The sequence below is a fragment of the Gymnodraco acuticeps genome, unplaced genomic scaffold, assembly GCF_902827175.1.
Source record: "Gymnodraco acuticeps unplaced genomic scaffold, fGymAcu1.1, whole genome shotgun sequence".
Taxonomy (NCBI): Eukaryota; Metazoa; Chordata; class Actinopteri; order Perciformes; family Bathydraconidae; genus Gymnodraco; species Gymnodraco acuticeps.
Window position 1 is genome coordinate 318,639 of NW_022990919.1, and position 21,257 is coordinate 339,895.

At 40.1% G+C, this 21,257-nt stretch overlaps 1 protein-coding gene across 1 annotated transcript; it reads left to right on the forward strand.

Moving 5' to 3' along the window:
* Window positions 1-15,439: 15,439 nt before the first annotated feature.
* rpl23 (ribosomal protein L23) lies at window positions 15,440-19,416 on the forward strand. The gene is made up of 5 exons (XM_034233999.1): window positions 15,440-15,549; window positions 17,119-17,202; window positions 17,668-17,796; window positions 18,485-18,598; window positions 19,288-19,416. The coding sequence occupies exons 1-5, from the start codon at window positions 15,537-15,539 to the stop codon at window positions 19,368-19,370; spliced, it is 423 nt and encodes a 140-aa protein (XP_034089890.1). The 5' UTR covers window positions 15,440-15,536; the 3' UTR covers window positions 19,371-19,416.
* The last annotated feature ends 1,841 nt before the right edge of the window (window positions 19,417-21,257 follow it).

The window sequence follows — 21,257 nt, forward strand, 5'->3', positions numbered from 1 at the left end:
AAACAAATGAAGGCCCTTTCTTGAAGTCATAACTGAAATAATTGATGCAATTAACATGCAAATAGACATTAAAATATGCTTTGTTAATGTGTTTAATTTGAGTTTTACATTTTTAAATGCCGTTGCCATGGCGACAGATCACTCCCATCATCATTGGTATCATTATATTAATATGTTAAAATAGTTAATACTCTGATGCTATGATTAACAGAACAGAACTGTGAAGCTCGTCACGTGTCTCAAAGGTATATATATTTATATTAATATGTTAAAATAGTTAATACTCTGACGCTATGATTAACAGAACAGAACTGTGAAGCTCGTCAAGTGCCTCAAAGGTTGAGAAGGAGGGGCCGTTAGTCACGTGCCTCAAAGGTTGAGAAGGAGGGGCCGTTAGTCAGGAGGGGCCGTTAGTCACGTGCCTCAAAGGTTGAGTCACGTGCCAGGAGGGGCTTAGGTTGAGAAGGAGGGGCCTAGGTTGAGAAGGAAGCACCGTTAGTCACGTGCCTCAAAGGTTGAGAAGGAGGGGCCGTTAGTCAGGAGGGGCCGTTAGTCACGTGCCTCAAAGGTTGAGTCACGTGCCAGGAGGGGCTTAGGTTGAGAAGGAGGGGCCTAGGTTGAGAAGGAAGCACCGTTAGTCACGTGCCTCAAAGGTTGAGAAGGAGGGGCTTGAGGAACTGCGCAGTGAGGGGTACTACGATTGGCTGGGCGGATTGCAAACCACGCCCCGTAAAACTCCCAAAAGGTTTTGTGAAGCCGCCATTTTATTATCCTCGCATTAGCATTATTAGCATTAGCATTAGCCCAGCGCAGAAACGCAGAGAGACTAACTTATGGCAACACAAAATAAAACATGGGAGCGGTGGAGATGAGGAGGTGTCGGCGTTCTGGCGATTTACTCGGAAGGCTTCAGTAGAAGCTGCTGGGAGTCCCAGCAGCTTCTACTGAAGCCAGTCCCCAACTCCGGGGACTTCCGGCCGGGGACTTTGGGCGGCAGTATACACCGTAAAGTGGTTTGCGGCCTGCCAGTAAACCCAAAGCAGAAGAAGAAGAAGTGACGTCAGCGGCTTCATTTGCCTAATCCCCCCCCAGGACTTATTCCGGTGTGAACGCGATCTGTACTTAGTTCATGAGAACTAAAGAGTTCTCATGAACTTAGTTCTCATGAACCTTTGTGGGAAAAGTACTGCGGTGTGAATGCGCCTATTAATGTTTACGGAGTAGCCTATAGTGTGTTGGAAAAAAATGATATTCAAATCAATATATGTAATTCCTTCACTTGCATGGTTTGTGCAAACAAGTAACCCATAAAGCATTGTTATCAATAATAAAAGCTAATATTTTCAACAGAAATGTTTATTTTAAATCTTAAATGTGAATCTAAACGTTCTCTTATCATTGTAGAAACAAGTCCAGCACAAACACTCTTTGTCCCACATGTGGCTTGTTGGCACCTGGTCACCATAGGCTACAAGGACTTTTATTGCACATTTTTACTTTAACTTATGTTAATATAAATATAAATAAATGTTGTTCTAATATTGTGCAACTGCCATAAAAAAATCGTATTTTGCTCTAGTATTATTAATTAATTAAAACATGTAATGCATGCTAAGAGCTGGTGGTAGAATGCCATAGTGGCAACCTTGTCATCCTGTACCTGAGAGCATTCAGGGAATAGTCACTAGGCTTGTTTGAGACAAGCGAGACCTGCGCAGTTGCGATCAACGTCTTGCTAGTGCGTTGCATGATGGTTAGTCATTTTGTCCGACTTGCTCTGGAGGCTCGCCTACATGAGACGTTGAAATCTCGCGGGACAAAGACGCCCGCAGCCTTGAGCGAGGCGCGGCGAGGCTTCTTATTAGGCTTGTTTGAGACACATTGCGGCTCGCCTCGAAAGTAGACGAGAGTAGCCGATCGCAGCCGGGGGAGGTGTCAAAAAGCTCGTCTTAAGTCGGACAGCTCGGAGTCGGAGTCGGCTTGACTGGCTGGGTTTGCAATGGCGGAAATTGCGTTGGCGTTTTTCGTTGCAGATGAAGTGGATGCAATAGAAATCCCACAATTATTATATCACTACAAATGAATGACTCAAGTGTCAGTTCATTTTGAAACAAATCAGTACAAGGGGGGTTGAATACATGTAAAAGACAGAACCACTTATTACTTTTCAAAACTACTTCCGTCAGTGGTCTTGACAAGTTTGCATTTATAAAGAATGCACAAATGTATATTCGTTAATGTCAGATATGTACTAAGTAAATGCATTTGTTCCTGCTCAAGATTAGATTCAACTTTATTGTTATTGCACATATTACAGGTACTGAGACAACGAAATGCAGTTTAGCTTCTAACCAGGTGCAACAAGCAGTAAAGTGAAAAGTTATGTACACAACCTACAGAATAAAAATGAATTGAATGATGAATAAACAGTGAGGGGTATGAATACACTAGATATCAGCCTGTGAGCAGCATGAACAGTGTGTATGAATATGCTAAGATATATAAAGTATGAAAACGGTAAGCAGTGCAAGTATAGTATACAATATATAGATATTAATTTCATGATGATAAACATTGTGGAACAATGATGAAAAATGGGAATGGATGTGGCGACGTAAAACTGACACAAAACAACAACAAACTTTTGCCAGCCAATTGGAGAGTTTCATCAGCAGCACGTGGTAAAAACCACCAATGAGCGCTCAGCTCGAGATACCAGCGAGCCGTTTCCCATCAAGCATTTCGCTTCCGCAGCCCGTGGAGAGCAACTGCGCCAACTCGCCTCGCCTCGCTCTCAAGGCTGCGGGCGTCTTTGTCCCGCGAAATTTCAAAGTCTCATGTGGGCGGGCCTCCAGAGCAAGTCGGACAAAATGACTAACCATCATGCAACGCACTAGCAAGACGTTGATCGCAACTGCGCAGGTCTGCGCAGGTCTTGCTTGTCTCAAACAAGCCTAAGATACATCCATGGGCGGCGCAGTTCCTCTCCACGGGCTGCGGAAGCGAAATGAATGATGGGAAACGACTCGCTGGTATCTCGAGCTGAGCGCTCATTGGTGGTTTTTACCCCGTGCTGCTGATGAAACTCTCCAATTGGCTCAGCAAAAGTGTGTTGTTGTTTTGTGTCAGTTTTACGTCGCCACATCCATTCCCATTTTTCATAATTGTTCCACAATGTTTATCATCATGACATTAATATCTATATATTTTATACTATACTTGCACTGCTTACCGTTTTCATACTTTATATATCTTAGCATATTATTCATACACACTGTTCATACTGCTCACAGGCTGATATCTAGTGTATTCATACCCCTCACTGTTTATTCATCATTCAATTCATTCTATATTTTATTCTGTAGATTGTGTACATTACTTTTCACTTTACTGCTTGTTGCACCTGGTTAGAAGCTAAACTGCATTTCGTTGTCTCAGTACCTGTAATATGTGCAATAACAATAAAGTAGAATCTAATCTTGAGCAGGAACAAATGTATTTACTTAGTAGCCTACATATCTGACATTAACGATTAAACACACGTGTGCATTCTTTATAAATGCAAACCGAGTCAAGCCGACTCCGGAGGTGGCTGTATGCACCTTAAAGTTGTTTGCAATCCGCCAAAAAACCGAGAGAAGAAGAAGAAGAAGACGAAGCCAACTCCGAGCTGTCCGACTTCAGGGCTGCTTCTCAGGTCGATTAAATGAAATCCTTGCTTCCCTCACTTGCGTCGTTTCCCTGCGTTTAGTCCCTCCCACCAGGGAAGCATGGAGGGACGCAAGGAAACCACGAGAAGCAGGGAAATGAGTTTTAAGAGCAATGGGACGTCCTTTCCTCCGGAGCGTCACGTGAAGCGACGTCCGTTTGTGATGACGCTGCACAGCTGATCGTCTGACAGCAGCTCTGTCCCCGTTATTTCCACACACACCCCCGCCTCTGTTAGTACACATTTACTGACACAAACATTTGTATCATCTGTTGCAGACCCCAATAAATAAAATAAAATAAGAACTAATTCTCAAAAAAGATAAACGCCATTCTTAAAATGTATAAACGAACAATAGTTTGATTAATATTGATTAGAGTGCACAATAGAAATACAAATAATTGAGAGAAGAAAAAGAGATATGTTATCTATCAAAACCCAGTTAGATTAACATTCATTGGATTGCACACTTTGTTTGTTTGTGTGGATATGTAGGACATTAACATTTTAATAGCACTTAATGAATGACTGAATGGAAATGACAATAAATGAAAATGTAAAACGAAAAAAGCGATCATGAAAATGTTTCCAAAAAATGAATTAAATGATTTTTGACCACTTTGTTGTTCAGATAGGCTATATCACATATTTGTAACTAAATGATACATGAATTGAAACAAAACACGGTATAAACTGAGGAGTGACTCCCGTGAGGTTCATGTATTTTCTTCACTCTGCTCTCATGTCAAGAAGCATCAGATCAGTGCATGCACTGCCTCGTCCAATCAGTGAGCGATACACAGTAAGGGGGCGGGGTGAGTATCTGAGGATTTCATCGGAGGATGGTCTGGTGGTTCCTCGGTTATCGCTCCTCCATTATCGCTCCTCGCTCCTCGATCCTCGGTCCTCCGGCAGAAATAAGAGCCATGGGACGGTACTCAAGATGGCGCAGGCAAATCAACTTCCGGTGAGACCGAGGACCGAGGAGCGAGGAAATGAAAATAGTCGACCTGAGAAGCAGCCCAGGTGAGCTTTTTGAGACCTCCCCCGGCTGCGATCGGCTATTCTCGTCTACTTTCGAGGCGAGCCGCAACGCGTCTCAAACAAGCCTATTGAGATTGTGGAGAACACCAAAAGCAAACCTCTTACTCCTAACGAAATTGAATTGCGCATTTGCAAATTGCAATATTGATGTTGAAATTATACATTATGCAGCTCTAATTGTACATCCTTGCTCTCATTTTACATTCTGTTCCAAGGGTTCAGACTGTGGAGGAGTAGATGTAAGAGAACATTATTCAAAGCCTGTTTATAAATTATAACCATGGAGATAATGTGTGTACTTTTTAATTGCACACACATAAAAACCATCAATCTATTTGTATGAAAGTGTTGTGCACCAACAGAAATGTTAGAGAGGTTCAGGTTCATGTTGTTTTATGTTTGTTTTCTCACTCACCAGTTATCTCTCATTCCAGGCTTCCTGATTGTTTTCACCTGGCATCCTTCTGTGTCTCCTGTGCTCATCAGCGTCAGTCCCGTCCCTGAATGTTCACACCTGTTTCTCATTGTCATGTGGTTAAAATTCCCTGTCTCCCAGTGTTCCTCGTCAGTTCGTCTTGTCTCTTGCCATGGTCAGGTCTATGCTCTCTGTGCTCTGGAAAAGATTGTGTTCCTCACTACGTGAGCGCTTTCATTTGGTTCTCTATTTTTGTCATCTCAAACTTGAGATTTGATAGTGACCTTTTTTGTTGTTATTGCTGTATTTTGGAAAAATAAAGTATATTACAAATACTTTACCTCTGTCTCCCGGCTCGTGCAATTGGGTCCTACATCCTAAGTGTCTGAGTTCGTAACAGAAAGGTTGTTGGGGCTATCAGCATTGAGATTATAGCATCTCTTATATGAACAGTGTAAGTCATAGTGTCAGTCACCGCTGCAGTGTCCCTGAATGTCTACTGTCTGAATGCTTTCATTCAGCCGCACCCCAGAGACAGAGGTGCCAGACAGAAACTGCATTTACATTTAAGATATGTATCTCCTACTCATGGGCTTAGAGAATACTGTGTATCTGTGAGGGTGCTTACGATGAGTGACAGCATTTTCCGCTCAAAATTAGCACAAATGTCAAGATTAGACAAGGCTGGACTTTGATAAAGGGTTTGCTTAGTATTGTGACCCAAACATATTGTGGTAAACTTATACAGGCTTGGGGAGTTACATGTAACAGGATTACGTAATCGGGAAAAATGAACGGCCAGAAAACCATATATATAATAAACTAAACAACATTTCCTTACAGTTACATATTAAAAATAGGTACTTAAACAGACTACTGTTGAAAAACCACGCCACCATGGGCGTGGAGGTGGAATTGCCACAATTCTAAGAAATAATATAAAAACAATTGCAATAAAAATCCCTTGCTCCTCCTCATTTGAACACCTTGCACTGTCTGGTCCAAAACCCCTGGTTACAGCAGTCATTTACCGTCCCCCCAAACCAAACCCTGCTTTCCCCTCGGATCTTGCTGAATTCCTCACACAACTCTGCTCCATCTCTCCTTCTGTATTATTACTTGGTGATTTCAATATTCATGTAGACTCAAACGACTCCAATACCGCTACAGAACTCCTGGACATACTCAACTGTTTCAATATCACACAACTTGTTGATTTTCCCACCCATAAAAAAGGTCACACATTGGACCTGATCTGCACCACTGGCATCACCATCAGCAACCTGACCACCTATGACCTCACCATCTCCGATCACCTGGCCCTCATCATGGACATCCTAACCCCAACCCTCCTCATCAAGCAGAAGCGCACCATACAATTCCGGAATATCAAGTCCATACACCCCTCCTCCCTCTCCTCCCTACTGGCTGACACCACCCCTGACTCCACCGTCACCCAGAATGTTTCCCCTACTGACCTGGGGCCTCATTTATAAAGGGATATACGCTCAAAAAATGGCGTACGCCAGTTTCTACGCAATGTTTGCAATTTATAAAATACTAACTTGACGGGAAAACGTGCGGTCCTCCACGCAAACTCTAACCCATGCGTACGCACTAAGCACAAAAACGGGAGAGACGAGAAACTGCGACACCGTTGGCAGAAGGAAGAATGGAGAGAAATATGTGGAAATAAAACCATAAATAAAATGTTACCTCTCATTTATCATATGAAGAATTCATTTTCAAACATTGATTAAAGCCAATCTTAAAATGATTAAACAAACGCCTGTTTGAGACTCCTCGGTGCACACAAAAACATAACTTGGAGAAATAAATAAATACGGATATGTTATTGAAAACCATCTCGAATATGTTGTGTTAATGTTATGAAATGTTTTCTCATAAATGATGCGGTTTTGCATTTCTATAGGTTGTACGAGCATGGTTTTATATACTACCATGTTTAATCATGTTTTATGCCGTTTGCTAAGACTTGATAAGTCGCTCATAAAACACAGGAGGTATGGAAACTAAGAACACCATATGTGGTCAATTGTACAGCTAATATAACACAACACATTAGTTGTATTTCCTTTAACTGGTGGATATAGAGTTGCTGCAGTGGAGACGCTGCGCACAGCTGATCGACAGCTGGGACACAAACCACCAAATACGAAAACATAATTCAGATCCAGTCGTCATGACTCCACTCCGGAGGGATTCCCCGATCATTTCTTACAGTTTCTCATCAAGGGGGGGTCTCCTGTCCCCGGTACAAACACACTGCCTGAGGAAGCTGTGTGTATTTATTTTGTCATTAGACTTTTTCGGACCACTTATTTATTTATTTTGGTGACGATCCGACCTCCATGCTGCTACTCTGGTTCAAACTGCATCCACCAAACAATATGATTTATCTCGACCTCCCCAAAATAACCAAAATCTGACACGGTGTGAGATGTCTTTTTTAGCTGTTCTGTCGTCATTTCCCCTTTCATTCATTTTGACTGACTTTATGAAGAAGATCGCAATCTTCTTCATAAAGTCAGTCAGAATGAATGAATGAATGGGCGTTTCTTTGACTATTTATAGGCAAATATGGGCGTTACGTGAAGCCCGCAAAAGCTGCACCGCATTTCGAGTCGGTTGTGATTTATAAAGGGAAACCGGCGTAGGAAGTGCTATTCATGTGGATAACACCAATGATAAAAATGCTATAGAATTGCTCCATAATGTGGAGACTTTTGGTCTGACTCAGCATGTCTCAGGGCCCACTCATTCTAAAGGCCATACACTGGATTTACTTATGTCCAAAGGTCTCGATATCTGTAAAGTGTTTATTTCTGATGTCGCTCTCTCTGACCATTACTGTATCTCCTTTGAGATGTCTGTCACTGATGTGATCCACACTAGGTCTGATGTAACTTTGAGAAGGTATATAAATGAAAATACCTGTACATCATTTATCCAAGCCTTTTTAGCCGCGCCGGCTCTCACACCAAACCCTGTTAGTAATCTGGTGGATACATTTAACGCAAAACTGACGAATATCATTGACGCCATTGCGCCCGTGAAAGTTAAAAAAATCTTTGGAAAAGAGAAAGCACCATGGAGAAATTCGCCTTCAGTGAAACTTCAAAAAACAGAATGCCGGAAAGCTGAACGCAGATGGCGGAAAACAAAACTCAAGATACATCATGATATTTACAAAGAAAAACTATTCACCTACGGTCTTGAACTGAAGAAAGCTAGACAATCATTTTTCTCTGATCTCATCAACAAAAATATTAATAACTCTCGTTTATTATTTTCCACTATTGATAGGTTAACTAACCCCAGAATGGAAATAGCCCTGAACTAATCTCCACTCAGAAATGTAATGAGTTTGCTTTATTCTTCACAGAAAAGATCTTAAAGATCAGGCAAGATATCAATTCCTCAATTCCGAGTCTTGATCCTATGTTCCCATTGCAAGGACAAATAATTAAAGAAGCAAACATGTCAGAGTTTGTTCCAGTCATCCATAAAACACTTGAAGACGTTATATTCCGTCTAAAAACAACTACATGTAGTCTTGATAGTCTTCTGACAAACTTCTTTTAAAATATCTATTGCTATATTGCCTCAGATGTACTGCAGATTGTGAACATGTCGCTCCATTCAGGTGACTTCCCTAAGGGCTTGAAAACTGCAGTTATTAAGCCACTGCTAAAAAAGAACACACTCGATACACTGATAATCAGTAATTACAGGCCAATTTCAAATTTACCATTTTTAAGCAAAATAATTGAAAAGGTTGTCTACCTTCAACTTAACAGTTTTTTTACCTCCAATAACATTTTAGACACCTTCCAATCTGGTTTTAGGTCTCGTCATAGCACAGAGACGGTTTTATTAAAGATTTTAAATGACATTCATTGTAATACCGACTGTGGGAAATCCACAGTTTTAGTTCTATTAGACCTCAGTGCGGCGTTTGACACCGTAGATCACAACATTTTAATAGAAAGATTAGAGAAATGTGTGGGTCTGTCTGGCACTGTCCTAAAATGGTTTACATCATATGTTGAAAACCGAGAGTATTTTGTTTCAATTGGTAGCTGTACATCAGACAGAACCAAAATGACTTGTGGAGTTCCCCAGGGGTCGATCCTCGGACCCCTTCTATTCAATTTGTACATGCTGCCACTTGCTCAAATAATTAGAAATAACAACATTTCTTATCATAATTACGCGGATGACACCCAAATCTACATATCACTTTCCATAGATGAATACGGTCCGACTGATTTATTGATCACATGTCTAAAACAAATACATGACTGGATGTGCCGTAATTTCTTACAGCTCAACACAAAAAAAAACGAAGTAATTGTTTTTGGAACCAAAGAAGAAAGAATTAAAGTCTCTGCACACCTGGAATCACTATTACTCGAACCGAAAAGTCAAGCAAGAAACTTAGGTATCATTTTAGACTCTGACCTCAATTTTAACAGCCACATCAGGGCAATCAACAGATCAGCCTACTACCATCTAAAAAATATCTCACGTATTAAAGACCTTATGTCCAAGCAAGACCTTGAAAAACTTGCCCATGCATTTGTTTTTAGCAAGCTTGACTACTGCAACAGCATCTTCACAGGCCTCACAAAAAAATCACTCCGTAAACTCAAATTCAAAATGCTGCTGCCAGAATCTTAACCCGGACAAAGAAAACAGATCACATCACTCTAGTGCTGAGATCACTGCATTGGCTTCCAGTTAGTGAGAGAATTGACTTTAAGATTTTAATGCACACATATAAAGCACTAAACGGGCTAGGACCCAAATATATCAACGACCTCCTTCAGTGGTACGAACCCAGCAGACCCCTTAGGTCTTCAGGCGCAGGCCAGCTCACTGTTCCATTTGTGAGATCAAAGCGTGGGAAAGCAGCCTTCTGCATCTATGCTCCTAATGCATGGAACAAAGTCCCAGAACATCTGAGAATGGCTAGCACTTTAGAATCATTTAAATCAGGTCTAAAAACATTTCTTTTTAATATGGCTTTTCAAATTTAAATATTCAAATTTTCGAACTGTTAAACATGGTTTTCTTTCTTTTAATTAATTATTTTGTGTGTTTTGTATTTCTTCTCAATGTATTGTGTTTGCTCTGTTTGATCCTGTAAAGCACTTTGAATTGCATTACTGTATGAATTGTGCTATACAAATAAATTGCCTTGCCTTGCCTTGCCCTATACGCACTTTCCTCGCCGGTACGCAATGTTTGGTGAATCGGAAAATGTCGGAACATTTCTGTACCTATTTTTTGGATTTCTACTACGTAAGCAACCTTCCCACGTGAATCCTACGCACGGCGTTATAAATGAGGCCCCCGGTCAACACCTACAACAATGCTCTCTCCTCCTGTCTCAACCAACTCGCTCCAATAAAAACCAAGTATGTCTCTTTCACTCACTTGGCCCCCTGGTACACGGGGTACGTGTACCACGATCATCTCCGTTGCTTCAAAACGAAAGGTCGCTAGCTCGAAAGACATGCTAAACGAACTGGTCTCACTATCCACAAAGACATTTATAGACTGCACCAACAGCAGTACAAAGATGCCCTCAACAGTGCACGCTCCTTCCACTACTCCTCTGTAATACAATCTGGCAGCAATAACCCAAAGTCCCTTTTTTCAACTATTAACAAGCTCCTCAACCCCATGGATAATATCTCCAACTCCTTCACCACCTCTAAGTGTGAATCCCATCTGGACTGCAATAACCTTCATGAACCTTTTCAATCTGGTTTCCGTACTCGCCACAGCACAGCATCTGCCCTACTCAAGGTGACCAACGACATTCTCCTCTCTGCTGACTCTAGTTCCCTCTCAATTATCATTCTCCTTGACCTAACAGCCGCATTTGACACGATCAACCATTCCATCCTCATCAACCGCCTCCAGTCTTCCATTGGCATAACCAGTACTGCCCTCTCCTGGTTTAAATCCTATCTCTCTGACAGACATCAATTAATCTCCATTAACAACTCCAAATCCCCCACAGCCCCCGTCAATCATGGCGTCCCTCAGGGTTCTGTACTTGGTCCCCTTCTGTTCATCATCTACATCCTCCCAATTGGACAAAACCTCCGTCAACACCAACTGTTGTTCCACTGTTATGCTGATGACACACAGCTCTATCTCTCAACAAAATCAATTTCTCCAACCATACACTCCCAACTCAGCACCTGCCTCACTGACATTACAATTTGGATGCAAAACAATTTTCTAAAACTTAACTGTGACAAATCGGAACTTATAATCATTGGCCCAAACTCACTTACCCGCTCAACCCAAGATTTTTCTCTTACCATCGATGGCTCCATTGTCAAGCCCTCCACTCACATCCGTAACCTTGGCATCATCCTTGACCCCACCCTCACTTTCCTCCCTCACGTCAACCAGGTCACAAAAAACGCTTTCTTCCATTTAAAGAACATCGCCCGCATCAGACCTTCCCTCTCATCGACCGCTGCTGAAACTCTGATCCATGCCTTTATAACATCCCGACTGGATTACTGCAACAGCATACTTTTTGGATCACCTGCATTAAAAAAACTTCAATATGTCCAAAACTCAGCTGCCCGCTTGCTTACCTCCACCCAACGGCCTCCGACCACATCACCCCTATCGTCCATGACCTCCACTGGCTCCTCCTAGCTTAGCACTTTCTATTTTTGTTGTTATTTTGTTTTACTTGCTTGTAAGCGCTTTGAGCACCAGAAAAGCGCTTTATAAATGTAATGTATTATTATTATTACTGTGGGTTGGGTTAGGGTTAGACTGCTAGATTTCTAAATGTGTGGTTTACGAGCAGGATTATGTTCTAAAACTAAAAAGAGCATATAGTGTTTGTTGTAAAAGGATCAGATGTTATCTCTTCTCTGTCAGCTGTACTGTTCAGTAGGCTATACGCCTACTGCCTGAATCTGCTTTATGGTTTTCACTTTCTTTGCTTCATTTGTTCTGTTTTTAATTCAGTAGGTGAACATATATGTTCATACAATAGTGTGTGTGAGCTTAACTGTGTGCGTTAAACTAAAACGGAGCATTTCTATTGTCAGCTCAGATCTTATTTCTGCTTTTTGAAACTGTAGTATGTGCTCATGTCTTTCAGTGTTGGTGTATAGGCTGTCTGAATATGCTTCATGAAAGACAGGTTTTGTATCAATAAAATAATTTGTGATCCTAAATATCTTGGTTTCTTCTTTTCTAAGGTCACTTTGTTCCGTTGTCTTTTAACAATATATTCAAAACATCTGATTGGTATTTTTTTACTCATGGATATATTTGCAATGCAATTTATATTGAGGTAATCTGAAATTAAAGTAATCAGGTTACATCACCTTGGATTAGTGAATACATTTTTGTATTGGTAACTAGTAATTGTAACTAAATGCATTATAAATCTAACCCTCCCTTCCTTGAGTATATAAATGTGGTGAAATAAAACATTGAATGAAATCAGTTCAAAGATTTGCTGATACATTAATGGAAAGAATCCCTATTTTCACATATAATAATATTTGCTAGAAAATGTATATGTTCAAAATCAAAGTTTAAGTCATATCCATCCAATACTTTCCTGTCCTTAGCCTCCAAAACACCATTATTGTCCAATCTAGATCAAAAGTAATGGCCAGTGTTTCCTGATTAAAGGTAAGTAAGTAAAAAAAGCTAACATATTGCTAAAAACAAACTACATTAGGGTCACATGGCTGTTGGGTTTATTTTTGCACCACCATCACGCAAAGCAAATTCCTTGTATGTATCCCTTCATGCCGTTTCTATGCACATAGACAGACATTCACCAGTGGTGATTTACTGTCGTGAAAATCACTAAATCTTGTGTTAACCTCAGATCTTATTTAATGTATCTAAACAAAAACGTGTTAAAAAAATGTTGACTACAAGACAATGGAACTGGAAGTAGTAAATGCTAAATCATTTCTGGGTTTCAGGACTCATTCCTCGAGCACTCTGTGGGTTAAAACCGTTAAAACAGAGACTGAGTAATTTATTTCGGGAGTGTACACTGGCCCGAGACAGAGAAGATAACTTTAGAGGAGCAGTAGGTCTTTTTAGAATTTAGAAACAGGGACTCAAGATGAGTGATTTAAAGGTCACAGGCGGAATTCAACTACATGCACCTGATGTGCACTCTGAACCCCAATGAGCTCTCTGTCAGGCGGACAGCACAAAGAGAGCTTCTCTCTACCACCTTTTGATGAGAGAAGAAAAGACAGTGTTTAATAATTCACACTCAATGTCCTTCCTCTGCACACAGTGCGACTGCAGTCTGAGTATTCACTTTGAGAAAAGGACAAGGCCGCACAGACGTAAACACATACCGGTCTGCATGGACACACACTCTATGGGTCTATACTGTACCATCACAAACGTATTCTCATCCTTTAGAATACAGTATTGTCAACAGCAATGCTACCATTGAGGACTCTGAGCTTAATTCCTCTGCATTTTTAATTCTTGGGTTTTGGCAACATGGGGGCAATAACATTCACAGCTATAACGATACGCTTGGTTTGTGTTTTTAGCTGGTGATTTCAGTATTTATAGACTTAATTGGAATACTTCCAGGCCACATGAATAAATGAATGTATTACTTGAGCATGTAGTGTATTACTGGTAGTATTTAGACATTTAAGCTGTTACTCCCAACACAAAGCCTCTTTATTTGATTGGTCTGTATGCAATCTACTTCTATTCCTGTACCCCGCAGGAACTGTCACTGCTGCTTGTAATGAATATTTCAATTCCTTCACAATTTCACTGGTGCTTATTAATCTCCCAACTGTTGAGCCGTGCATTCATCTATCAAGAGTCAATTTAATTGGTAAACTAAAAACAAATATATCCGTCACTAATTCCAACTGGTCACACATGGTCTGTTTTCATTTATAAATTGTTCAGTGTTGCGTTCATTATCAAAATTATTCATAATTTCTTCATCAATTATTATCTGTTTAGTAGCTAGTTTTGTTGTTATTAGTTCAAAAGACATTTAATTATAAAGAACTTAATCCTACAGATCATATTGGAAAAAAAACATACAGAAATAATTTTGTGAAGATGCCAATTGTATCCGAAATAAAAATAAATCTAAAAAAGAACAATTGTGATATAATTATAAATAATTTAGAAGTGTAATTGTTTTAATGTATATATGTACCTCTGAGTCTGTCTTGTATTTTCAAATATTTCTGAAATGTCATAGAAATGAGAGTTAGCCCAAATGGTGACAGTAATTTGCTCCCATCTAGTGGTTACTTCATGGTCGCTGTAAGCTTTCTGACTATATTGAGACAATCACTCAAACAGAAAAAGAAAATAAGAATTACTGTATTTACTTATTTTGCAGACATTGGTCATTTCTATGTTACCTTGCAGTTATAGTAAAAGAAGCATCATTTTTACTTTAAAATCGTATGTTAATAAAAAGGTTTTTATTTAATTATCTTTGATTTCCTATATTCATAACATTTTTTCTTTAAAAAAAAAAAAGACGTATTTTTTAATATATAGCATTCATAATAAATAAAAGCCTCTTATCAGCTAAATGTATTGAAACGTACAAGTAGTCATATGCAGTAATATGTTAATGAAATAAGTTATATATTATGTTTCTGGATTAACATTACAGATGGGTTTATTTTTGCCTTTTTATTGAGGTTGTGCTGATTTTAACTCATGTATTACTGTTTGATCCTTTAGCACTATAGGTATATTCCATAACATCCACCTATATATTTTTGCACCACTGTCCTGTGAGACTTATATGTCTTAATAGTCAACTTTTTTTTACTTAACTTTGGCAAGGTCTGATTAGTGGAACCCATTGAGAATTCAAATTGAAGGCTATTTATATTGTTCATGTCATAATGTCTTTATCAGCAATGACAGAGAAGCATTTGATGAAATACTAGTTACATTTTCCATCCAATATGAACATGTATACAAAAATAAACAGACAGATCACGGAGGTTGAAAATAAATTCCATTTTAAACATTAAAGGGGAGATCATGTTATTCAGACGCGAATTATTACACGGCTAATTTTATAAACCTATCCAAAAGGTTATTAATATATGTTGTGTATGCATGAGATTTCTGGCGATGCGTTTTTCAAATGAATTTTGATGTTCAATAATCGTTTGATTATCTTTTCGAAGTAGGCTATTGCAATGTATTTTTTCAGCGCGCGCTACGTAAGCAACGTCACCGTGACCCGGATGTACTTTAGTTCAACTTTATATCCCACAATTCCTTTCTCCTTCGTCCTCTTTCCCTACAGCAGCCATGTCTAAGAGAGGTATGAAACCCACCTTGTAAAATCTACATTCATCTGGTGTTTTATACTCCCCGCCAGCTTTTAAAATGTTGTTTGTGTGTAAAAGAGTGTGCAAGACAACACATCTGCGGGATTAGTTTTTAATTTAGGCTAACGATTGCCAAATTCTGAACTATAGCATTTTTTGCTAGCTAGTTGGTGTGAGCCATGTTTTGCTGTCAGCGCATGAAGCGAGTAAAGCTGGAGGCAGTACATGTGAATGTGCTGTTTTCTGTTGATTTCAGGAAGGTTTAATAGTTATAAACCTAACGTCAGAACATGTAATGAACGCTAACGTGATGTCCCGTGCAGTATATCGGCACAGTTAGGTGCAATTGGTCCTTGCTAGCTAAAGCTAGCTCTGTTAGCAAAGCAGCGCCGGACCAGTACATCAAGTTACTGTTTCGCTCAAATCACATTAAGCGCTTTTTCATCTGTTGCAGCAAATTATTTTGTGCACAGGACGTTACATTTCTAGTGGCTCGTGTCTAGTTTGACTCATAAGTTTAGGGGTTTTGCTTTGGTAACTGGGAAGATAGCTGAGGCCTTATGACGTAAATGGTTCATATATTTGTGTAATGCTAACATTTTTGCTAATCGACCTGTTTGACTGCTGAAATTATGAATTGTGTAAGATCCTGCGTGAAGTTACTTTAAGCTAGCCGACTGTCATAGCCCACATGTTGTAGTGTTTAGAAACCACTTGAAGTAGTTGGTGATATCCTCACAAACCATGCACCTTCACGTTTTCAGTTCCTTATTGGGCTGATTTAAAACACAATGTTCCCTAACTAATGATAGTGTGTTCTGGAGATATATATGGGATTTGACATTGCAGCAATGTTTTAAAGAAGAAAGCTTATATTAATTGTAAAAGTAGTGGAATTACTGAACTTCGGAGCTAGGTCTTGTAATGAAGGGTTATCAGTGCTTTAAGATCACATGTCAGAATAGGTGATCATCTGTCAACTAAATCAAAAATGTCCATCGTCTGTAAACAGACCATTTGTGAATGTGATTTCCGAAGTAAAATCACTTCACTGAATAATTAATCTAGAGGTAGTACTTAAATGTGAACCTTCATATTCTAAGATTTCCATTTCCTGTGTGCTGTATACCAAAAATCCCTTATCGTATGTTTTTATTTGATTTAAATGGTATTTCCATCTTTTTTATTCAAAGTTTTTGGACCAGAATCAGTTTTTATGAAACCATAAGAGTTGCATACATAGTTTGGTGTTTTCTCATAGAGGTGATGCAGACAGATATTCCCCCCTCAGAAAGCACTTGCTTGGTCGGCTCAGTGGCTGGGTGAGTTGTGTTGAAGACAACTTCAACTGTTGCCTCTAAGGTACTTAAGATATATGGCTTGCATGGGAGCTCTAAGGCTGACTGACCTGCAGGTCTTTCATGCATGTTGTCTAGAGGTATTACTTAAATTTGTAACTTCATATTCTAAGATTTCCATTTCCTGTGTGCTGTGTATCACAAATCCCTTTATCGTACGTATTTATTCGATCATTTAAATTGTGTGTTTCTGTCTTCTTTCAGGACGTGGTGGTTCTTCTGGAGCCAAGTTCCGCATCTCACTGGGTCTCCCAGTGGGAGCGGTCATCAACTGCGCTGACAACACAGGTACGCCTCTACTGAACTATTATCATTGCTCCCATTTTCAAATGAGTTGGTGCAGATGATGTGAACTAAAGTCAGATGCAGATTACGTATTGTGTGTTATATTGTAGTGGTTTTACAAGTTCAGAGCTGGTAAATTAGCAGGCACTTGACTTAAATGGGTGTTACTTATCATGGCACAATATTACTTTGGCCAATCTTTTAGTGCACTGCCCCTTCAGAAAGCACTTGCTTGGTCGGCTCAGTGGCTGGGTGAGTTGTCTTGTCGTTGAAGGGAATACTAACCCTCATCACTGTGGGTGAGATGGCAGCCTCTGTGGCTGACTACTCTCAATCAGTGATGAGACAAACTGAGGAAATGCTCCATTCCTGTCATATTTTAAAATACTGTAATGTTCTTTAGAAACTGTTCCCAGTTACTGTCTCCCATGCGGTTCCTGTCTTCACGTTTGTGTTCTCCGTCTTCAGGTGCTAAGAACCTGTACATCATCTCAGTGAAGGGCATCAAGGGTCGTCTGAACCGTCTGCCTGCTGCAGGAGTGGGTGACATGGTCATGGCCACAGTGAAGAAAGGAAAGCCAGAGCTCAGGAAGAAGGGTGAGTGGATCCACTGTCTGCAAGATACTTAGGTGTTGGTTAGAATGTTGAGGCTGTTCATTAACTCTTATAGGAACCAAACATATGTTGAGTGCTTGTGGGGACAGTGAATACCAATGCATTGGTTTAATGCACAGAAACCTGGAACTTTCATCTGGCTGTACATAGCTTACAAATGTTTCAGTCAGGTAGGCTACAAGACGGGTGTCTCGGCATTGAAGTTAAGGGAATGCTTATGCCTAATAACTGAAACTTGGGGTACACACGGGCAAGTATAATTTAAAGTGCAAAAGAGTACTCGTGCTGTTGTAAATGTGATTTATGCCAGCTAAGAGAAAGTAGCCGTTGTGTCATTTAAAGGTGTTGGTGTTAGATGTGCACTCAGTGAGACTAGTGTCAGAAAGCAAAGGCTCTCATTTATAGCTTTATGTCCAGAATACAAAAAAAACTTGTATTGCAGCACAATTACTAACAGTATAGTCTAGCGCAGGGGTCGGCCACCATTGGCACTTCATATCAAAAAGGTTGCAGACCCCTGATCTAGAGTCAATTAAAACAAATCATTTCTGAAGCTTATTCATCACTGATGCAGTGATGTTTGTAGGTTTTCAGAAAAGTGTAAACACGATTACAAAGATGAGTTTTTAACTTTGTTAACTTGAACTAACCTAATTTCCTCTGTCCACAGTGCATCCTGCGGTGGTGATACGGCAGCGGAAGTCGTATCGGCGAAAAGATGGCGTGTTTCTCTACTTTGAAGACAATGCAGGCGTCATAGTAAACAACAAAGGAGAAATGAAGGGTGGGTTTGTTTGGATGGATAAGGACGAGAAGCTAAATATGCAGTAATTATAACAGCCTTAAGGCATTGCGGATAGTCTCATGTACGCTGACTGTATGACATAGCCCCTCAGGTTCAGTAGAATGTTTCTCATCGATTCTCTCCTCTAGCTGAGTACCGGCTGAAGTGTTTTAGTTTGAATAAAAAGTAAATCTTAATAAAAACACAACTAAAAAATTATTGGACCAGAATCAGTTTTTATGAAACCATAAGAGTTGCATACATAGTTTGGTGTTTTCTCATAGAGGTGATGCAGACAGATATTCCCCCTTCAGAAAGCACTTGCTTGGTCGGCTCAGTGGCTGGGTGAGTTGTCGTTGAAGGGAATACTAACCCTCATCACTGTGGGTGAGATGGCAGCCTCTGTGGCTGACTAATCTCAATCAGTGATGAGACAACTTCAACCTGCCTGCTAAAACCAGGTCTCTGAAGTCTACGCCATATACGTGTTTATTACAGGAATTTAAGAAGTAGTCATTATTGGCTGTTACACCAAAGGTACTTAAGATATATGGCTCACATGGGAGCGTTAAGGATCATTCTCACCCGCAGCCCATTGATTCTGTTCTAATTCGGCAGTCACGTGTCTCCATATATTTAATGAAGCATGTGGTGCTGTAATCAAACTAACTGTTCTCCTCTGTCTGCAGGTTCAGCCATCACAGGCCCGGTGGCAAAAGAGTGTGCTGACCTCTGGCCCAGGATCGCCTCCAATGCTGGCAGCATAGCCTGAGCTGACCCTGCCCTGTTTGTTTTCAATAAAAGCTGTTGGTAATCCAGCCTCTTGTTATACTATTTTATTTTACCCTTAGGTAGAGGAAACGCTATTAACCTGTTAAGCCCCATAGCCCCCGCAGGCTACGGGCTTTTTTTTTCACGAAACTTTGTCTCGGGGCGTAACATTTATGAAACTATTAATGTTCCATACTCACTTAGCGGGAAGAAACTCAGCTAACTGACGATACGAGCCAGTTTTACCGAAACAAAACACAAGTCTCACAAGAAGCGTCTAAATGAGCCCTGAGCGGGAAAAATGCTATCGCACTTATCACAGAACTCAAGGCTTAAATACCCTTATTACTTATCGTATCTACACAACCAAGATATTGATTAGCAAATTGAGATTCCACGGATTCCAGAAACCTCCTAAATCTCTAAAAAGGTCAAATGTCCCTTGTTTTGCATCAATCTTGATACAGAGCAGGGTTTCCGCTAGGATTTTTTCTCGCCGGTCATATGTCCGGACAGAATTTATTTTACCGGACAAATTTGAAACTTACCGGTCATGTTTCAATAATAATAAAAAAAATTGTGTAGCAGAGTTTCCGTTAGCAGGTAATCACCGGACTATGACCGGATATGCTGATATTTAAAACTCAGTTAATGGGAGTCATTTTTATATTTCTTCAGTTTATAATCGTAACAGATCAAAAAATTCAGCTTCATTTTTCAATAAATGATTCCACAAACAACAAAATTATTACATTCAAATAAACTACTTGTAGTAGATGAAGTACATTATTCAAAAGTTTAAATTAACTTTGAATAATAACACGGGAGAAACGGATCCTCTCTTTTCCCCTCTCCCTCCCTCTCTCCCCTGACAGCCCGTCAGTTTCTCATGCAGCTCGCTAAACAGAGGGCGGGGCTTCAGGTGATTATGCAGCAGCTGTTCTGATCTCTCTCTCGCGTCCTGTTACACTTCATTCGCGTTTATGTCCATATCGATCAGATCCAGCTCTCCTGATCGGCCTTCATAGAGAGCACAGATCAAACTATTAAGAGTGAATATCAGCCAATCGATAGGAGCATCGGACATTTTGACCGGCAGGTTTTGAATTTACCGGTTTTTATTCAATTTTACCAGCTAAAAACTGGTAATTACCGGCTAACGGAAACCCTGATACAGGGTACTTATTATGTTATAGTTTGGATTCCTAAAGCTTTTAGTCTACTATCCCATCATTCAAGGGTGGTTTTCACTAAAAGGGTGACTGTGCCTGCGAGGGGGTGCGGTCGTCTTTCAACCAGAAGGTTGTGGGTTCGATCCCAGCCCGTGCAGCCAATATGTCGATGTATCCTTGGGCAAGATACTTAACCCCGAGTTGCTCCCAGTCTATGGTTGCTCCCGATGGCATGGCCAACATGAATGTTAGGTCCTAGAGCAAGTGGTACTGCTCTGTATGAATGGGTGAATGACATGTATGTAAAGCGCTTTGAGGGGTCGTAAAGACTGGATAAAGCGCTATATAAGTACAGTCCATTTAAAAGTAATTATTATTATTTTTCGACGGACACTATCATTTACCTTCTTTTTTTTACAATGTTCAATCGGAATTTACTTTAAAATAAAAAAATATCTTGATTCTGACTCTTCTACATCCAACTCACAGGTTTATCATTGCTTTGAGAAAAAAACGATTAATTTACCCCTTTTAGAAGTGAAGTTATGGGAATGTCATTTTCATGCCTGAGGCCTGGAAAACAGGCTCTGGGCTTAACTGGTTAAGGGAATGTAGTAAAAACATTGAAAGATGGGCCACTGATAACATGCTCTGTGGATGTGGTACTGTTGTGAGACTTACATTCCAGTTAGTAATACATGCGTTGACAAATAATC